Below are 7,016 nucleotides of genomic sequence, written 5' to 3'. Positions count from 1 at the left end.
GAGCTGGAGTGCGTGTCGGCGGGAGGCAAGCCAGCGGCCGAGGTGAGTGAAAGACGCTTTTATAATTTTTAAAAGTTACGTATGGGTGGAGAAAACACACTTTGCGTAATAAAGAAAACACTTATGAATTCAAAAATTTTCAAAATTTGTATGCATTTCCGCCGGAACTTATTTGGCACTTCAACAAAAATCACATCGTTCCTTTTGTACGTGTGAATAGTGAAATTCCTATTCCTTATGCCCGATTTCCACTAGGCATTAAATGGCAAAAATGACAAATGACAAGTTGGGCATTAAAAAATTTTCGTATCCATTATGTGGAAAAATAGTCATTCTGCCGTTATACTGAGTTTCGCCTGAAAAAAAATCACCCGAAAATTTGTCATCCGCCCACAGTAATAGAGCTGGGATACTATCGATAGTACCGCCACTCGATAGTTTTCGAAACGATAGTTGAAAACATCGATAGTATCGATAGTACTATCGTCGTGAAAGGTATTGAATAGCGACGGGCAAAATCTGCATATAGTTTTTTATGAAAAAATTAAATTCGGATTTTGTTTGTTCCTTATGAAGTGCAAAGAGTGAAAATGGCCATAATAATACATTTCTAATACTACAAAACAAACAAAACACAAAAGATATTCGTTTAAATTGACTACTCATACTTATAAAAGTTCAACTGAGATCAAATACGGAGGCGCATATAAAAATCCGAACAAGGGAAATTATGTATTAATATTTTACCAGGTTATAAGACAACGAATATAGCACCACAACATTTTTAGCAGTTTTGACTATTTTTTGTTTACTTATTGTCTACTAATTTTTTATAAAAGTGGTACAAAACATAGAAAAAAATACAAAATCATTAAAATTTCAAGCTTTTTAATTCGAATTTCGACAAAAATTTTGTGTAAGCAGTTTTAAAGCTTATAAAATTTTACTATAACTCAGTAAGCTTAGAGTTGCTAAAAATTTCAATGACTTAAATTTTTTTTGCCGACTGCTGTGAATTTTCTTGCATAAAAAAAATTAGGACATTAATGAAGAGACATTGTGAAGTTTCGCTAAAACCGACATCGATAGTTTTCAAAAACTATTGATAGTGGCGACAGTTTTCAACTCGATAGTAATATCGATAGTATCCCAGCTCTACACAGTAAAGCCATGGAAAAAAACCAAAAGTGAAGATTGAACCGGTTCGGGGAAAATGAAACTCGTGATAGTTCATTTCTACAGAGTATTTTTTCTTCATTTCAATGCCTAGTGGAAATTCGGCATTAAGGTTCTTCGTTCTACGTATTTATAATATTTGAACACAACATTTTGGCAAATTTTCACAGAATATTTCTTGTGCAATCCGATTGTGCTGTTAATTTTTATTATTTTTTATATTGGTAAAAAATACTGGTAAAAACTTGTTATAAAAATTTCCGGTATTTTTTAAATTTTAGTTATTTTAGCGCATTTTCGGTGAGGGCGACCCCTGCAGTTTAAAATATGCTACTGAGCAGTTTGGAGCACTCCGCATTTGACTAGATGGGTAGTGAAACTCGATGCAATCAATACATTATACTATGTTCAAACAGCCACCTAATTGGCAATTATGTAAAAACCTTTCACCAATTTGAGCCTTAATTGTTACCCAATGTATCATACAAAAATATAATTAATTGGCAATTAATTTGTGTCAGATTCTCTATGGAACCCTGCTAGGTATGTTTAATTTTGACTTGGAGGTATGTTTATTAAACAAAGAGCAATCAACTTTCTGGTCCATTTCTACAGCTGATACTCCACCAGGGATGGAAAATTTAATTATAAAATTGAAGCTAATTTACGGAAATCTACCTAAAAGTAGATAGATTGTACCTGAAAAGTAAATATGTATTTCTATATGAATAAAAATAGGAGGATAACAATTCCCATCGACGCCATATCAACTTCTGTACTCACATTAAAAAAATGTTGGCTTTGATAAGAATCTCTTCGAGCAGCGCGAGACAAAACTATACTGCAGAAAAAGTTAATCACTTTCCTCTATCTGGCGAAATCAACCACTATTGCATTACTTTGACCACCCTTCTCTATCATTAGCATGCCCATTCACAAAGAAGGAAAGCTGTTAGACCAGTTGCCCGCACCAGAAAATGGACTGAAATGTCAACAAAAATAAGAACTAATTTCCTGAGAAGTTATTTGATTGCGTTCCAAATGTACCTAAAATTGTGTATTTGTACCGAATGTACTTTCAAAGTAAATAAAGGTACGATTGTACCAGCTTTTCCATCACTGTAGGTAATCCAGCAGGTGATTTCGTAAACCTTAATCGCCTCAGCTAATTGGCTTTTTTGAACGTATTCTTAATTACAGTAGCGAAAATATCCGATTGTGCTGTTGTTATTCGCACATTTTCTGTCAGCGGTGTTTACCGACACACAACACCTACTGGAGAAGAGCGATTAAGAGCTACTGCAGTGTTCCTCAAAACTATTGTATGAAAGGAATTCCAATTTGATTCTTATCCTATTCCGGTTTCCGTTGGTGTATTTTGATACCAAAACTGCAGTTTCGGTGCCAATGTGATTTCAATTTCAGACGGAAAATAAGATTTAACAGTTTTAAAGCTTAGCTATAGTCGCTAATGCATGCGGCAATGCAGTGCAAGCGGATAAAGCAGTGCATCTACGCACTTCGTTTATTTCGGTTGTTTTAATTTATTTTCTTATCGCTTCCGTTGTATGCCTCAATACCTTCTTTGCCTAAATTTTATCGCACAAATTTTTTCTTCTTCCCCTTCGCAGATTACTTGGATTGACGGTCTGGGCAATGTGCTCAGCAAAGGCATCGAATATGTGAAAGAGCCGTTATCAGACTCGAGACGCATAACAGCCAAGTCGATACTGAAGCTGGCACCGAAGAAAGAGCATCATAATACGACTTTTACATGCCAAGCGCAGAATACAGCGGATCGCACATATCGCTCTGCCAAAATACTAATCGAGGTGTGTAAGGCGGCGGGAAATTATTTTTGAATTTTTGTTCGTTTCAATGCAAATTATCTCTTTGAATTTAGGTCAAATATGCACCCAAGGTAGTGGTAGCCGTCATTGGCGGCGCCTTGGCTGGTGGTCGCATTCTCGAGGGGTCCGAAGTTATACTATCCTGCCAGGCGGATGCGAATCCACCGCCGCAGAGTTATCGTTGGTTCATAAACGATGAATTGGTGACCGGCGATTATACAACGAAAATGGTGAGTTCTGTACATTCATTTCGCTTTCTTTTGAGGGAAAAACTCATTGCTTTATTTTATTTGCTTGCAGATCATACACAATGCCACGCGCCAGTATCATGAAGCTTCGGTTAAGTGCGAAGTTGTCAATGCGGTGGGCAAAAGCGAAGAGACTGAAACCTTGGACATCAGCTGTGAGTATTAGAGTTTTAGATATATTTTTTAGATAGAGGTGCACAGATCTGTAATAAAGAGACTTCTTTGAAGGGGGTTGATACCTCCGACGCGGTGAGAAGATATTTTCAAACGAGGCACTGAAGATGGGCCTACAATGGAACCAATTTGGGTCCAAATTAAATTTAACAACAAATGGTAAAAACTCGATGTAAAGAGCGTTCGCTCTCTTTTAATGAGTTTAACCTTCTCTAATCGCCGTCGATGAAACCTATGGTGATCCTATGTTATCCCCTTGGATTTAATTCGATAACCAGTTCTATGAAGGCTCGCACCTCCTCCCGCCTCTGGAAAATGATTTTTTCTAACTTTTTCAAGACACACATGGTGGTAGTTTCGCAGGTGATGTGCCTGATAGTTCGCGCTTTGCTTGGTCATGTACATAATTGGCTCCGGTACAATTGGACGTTTCAAAGATCCGCAGCTCGCCAAATCATCAGCCAGGTTAGTGCTCTGAAAGCCACAGTACCGAGGTTATTCTATTTTTCAATCATGTACAGCCTCAACTTACATTACTGATCGATTTTTGGTTAGGTATGGGCAAGTTTCAAGGCCTTCAGAGCAGTTTGGTTGTCACTGCAGACCACTACCTTAACTAAGTATTGCCAATAAACCTCTAGTTCTGTTTACCGTCTTGGGACCGTCAGTATATTAAATTTTTACCGAGCTTCCCAATAGGGTTTCTGGATTTCTCCATTATTTTCTTGTAGAGAAGGTACCAAAGGACATTCCAGATAAAAGTTTGTCATTTGCGCTTTTTTCTGATAACCTTCCAAACAAGTCTCTGTGTCCGGAACTCTGATCTTCGTGCCATAAGTCAAACGACTGAGGTCGACAATATCGACTCGACATATCGTCTCTTCTTGCTCTTGGAGTTTGTAATCCCGGGGTGAAAAATCCCACAGGACACCGTTCTTATTGCCGTTCTTATTACATACAAGGACCTTATTGTTGTGACCAAGGTTCTACGCTGAAATGCTACAGCAGAATGTGCAATGATCACAGGAAATGCCGGTCTCAAACCCCAAGACGCTGACCGACAATTTTAAGTGCCTTTGAAGTTGTGTTACTTCCGGGAAGGTTTCGGACCAAAAAATTGAGATTTTAAAACCTATCTAGAAACTTAATTTTTTAATTAAAATAATCTTTTTTCTTTCAGATGGTCCTATCTTCCGACACCGTCCCATCTCTGTTGAGGCAGATCTCGACACCAATGCCAATTTGCGTTGCGACGTGGATGGTAATCCGACGCCAGAAATCGAGTGGATCAACGAGAATACCGATCAGGTACGTCCATATATTCGTCTCAAACTACAACTTCAAATGATTATCTCTCACATAACTGTGTAAAATGTTCTCTCATTAATATTTACTAAATTATTTCCAACAGGTCGTTGGCACTTCGGCGAATCTTACACTTAAAGTGACTGCTGAGTCTGCTGGCCGTTACTACTGCAAGGCAATAGTTTCCGGATTTCCAGAAATAGGCGCCGAGGCAACGATTTTCGTTAAGCGTGCACCGATTATCACCTCGCATAAGGTGCAATTCGGTGCTGTGGGGAGTCGAGCGAAAATCGATTGTGTGGCTTTCAGTGTGCCCAAAGCAGAGCAGATTATTTGGTCATTCGATGGCAAGGTGATAAATATGAGCACTGCCGATCCAGATATATACATTTTCGAGGAACAACATCTGCCAGAGGGTGTGCGCGCAGCGCTAATAATCAAAGAGAGTCGCTCCAGTCATTATGGTCGCTACAATTGTACGGTGATGAACTCGTATGGTAGTGACTCATTGTTGATCAATTTAAGACCAGAACGTGAGTTTTAGAGATTGAAATGAGCTTTTGTGTTGTTTTTATTATTGAAAATTCTTTTCCAATTGCTTTGCCAGCTGGTTCAGTGCCCGTGCTGCTTGTCGTTATGGGCTCACTCTCCTCGGTCGCCATTGTAATAATGATTGTGATGCTGGTGATTGTTTACATGAAACGCAGTAATAAGAAACCCATGCCGGCGGATGTCATACCGGAGGCATCGCGTGGTGGTGATAAACTTTCCGATCTGAAGAACGAATTACGCAGCAAAGCTTATGATGTTGATTACTCAGAGGCGGGCTCTGATGGTTTGGCGATCAATCTGACGCAAACATCCATGCCTGATGTACAAATGAAGGGCGCCACGCTGGGTGTGCCACTGGCGGGGCCAGTGAAGTTGGACGACAGGTGAGACTCAGCGCATTCCTTTTATGGCAAGTGCGTTTTAATAAAATAATTTTTATTATACAGGTTCTCCGGCGAATTCAGTTACAGCCGCCAATGCCACATCAAAAATTTGAAGAACAAAGAGACTGTCAACGGTTATGCGCCCTATTTTGAGTACGCGCTCGACTATAGTGCTCCCACGGAGAGTGGCAAGCCCGGCGGCACGGCTAACAGCAATGCCAATAAGCCCCAGTCCAGCACAATCAACTCGGCCACTTTGCCGCACTACACAAATCCCGTCACAACAACTGGCAACCTCAGCTTGCCACGCAACCGCAACGATATGCAGCAGCAGCCGCAGCAGAGCACCGCACAAATGGGCAATGGATTCCTAGGTAAGCTGAGGGACTCTTTTATATTTTTTTGCGCTTACTAACAGAGTATTCTAATTCGGCTCGTTTAGGCGGTCAATCGCTTCTCCAAAACGGCATTGACAGCCGCTTCAGCGCCATCTACGGTAATCCCTACCTGCGCTCAAACTCATCACTGCTGCCGCCTTTGCCACCACCAAGCACGGCCAATCCCGCCGCCACACCTGCGCCACCACCCTACCAACGTCATCACCACCATCCCAGCGGCCAGCAGCATACGAACATGAACGGCGGTATTGGCGTGAATGCGTTGAAGAGCTACAGCGCCGCTGCGGTTGGCATTGGTATTGGAGTCAATAGCAGTAATGGTGCTGGCAGTGTAAGCGGTAGCAGTTCGAATTTGACAGCCAGCAGCAATACGTTGGCGGCAATGACACCGCTCACACAAGCTGCACCCGTTTCCAGCGCCACACCGATAACCACAACGACGCCAGTGGGAGTGTCGGTGGCGATGGCGCAAAGTCCCTCCGGCCAATTTATCCTACCATCGAATGGCAAGTCGAAGAATGGCGCCTTGGCTACGCATGTCTAAGAGAAAGCGTAGGCGCTTGCGCCATCCACGGCACCTTTCAAGCACGTACACAACAGCACCCTGTATACAATTTTGAAGCACATTGTACTTTAGTCGCGCACGCTACCCAAATCCAACCGCAGCATCAAAAGCAGTTAGAAGATAGTACACGCGTCCTTAAATGTCAAGCTACGCACATGCGCATCCGCATTCAGATATTTATGTGTGTATGTATTTATATATGGATGTTGTATGTATGAAGATATATGTACATACATACATACATACATATCGCTGCCTTAATATAGAAAGGCCCTATCTGACATCGTCGCTGATATACAAAAAGCCGTAACTAACTAAAAATCGAAAATTTACGTTTTAATTGATTATGATGCATTTGATCGCAT

The 7,016-nt window shown here is 40.9% G+C and overlaps 1 protein-coding gene across 1 annotated transcript; it reads left to right on the top strand.

The window, feature by feature from the left end:
• Positions 1 to 3: 3 nt before the first annotated feature.
• LOC108380619 (irregular chiasm C-roughest protein-like) lies at positions 4 to 6,737 on the top strand (the record flags this gene model as incomplete). The annotated part of the gene is made up of 9 exons (XM_017637013.1): positions 4 to 42; positions 2,808 to 3,008; positions 3,080 to 3,256; positions 3,327 to 3,429; positions 4,629 to 4,756; positions 4,860 to 5,286; positions 5,361 to 5,688; positions 5,752 to 6,062; positions 6,131 to 6,737. Coding segments are annotated over 9 exons (2,214 nt in total), but the record flags the coding sequence as incomplete, so codon positions are not given.
• Positions 6,738 to 7,016: the final 279 nt, after the last annotated feature.

This window comes from Rhagoletis zephyria, unplaced genomic scaffold (assembly GCF_001687245.7).
Source record: "Rhagoletis zephyria isolate East Lansing unplaced genomic scaffold, Rhagoletis_zephyria_1.1 Rzeph_scaffold_19822, whole genome shotgun sequence".
Taxonomy (NCBI): domain Eukaryota; kingdom Metazoa; phylum Arthropoda; class Insecta; order Diptera; family Tephritidae; genus Rhagoletis; species Rhagoletis zephyria.
This window is presented reverse-complemented; position numbering and strand designations above follow the sequence as displayed.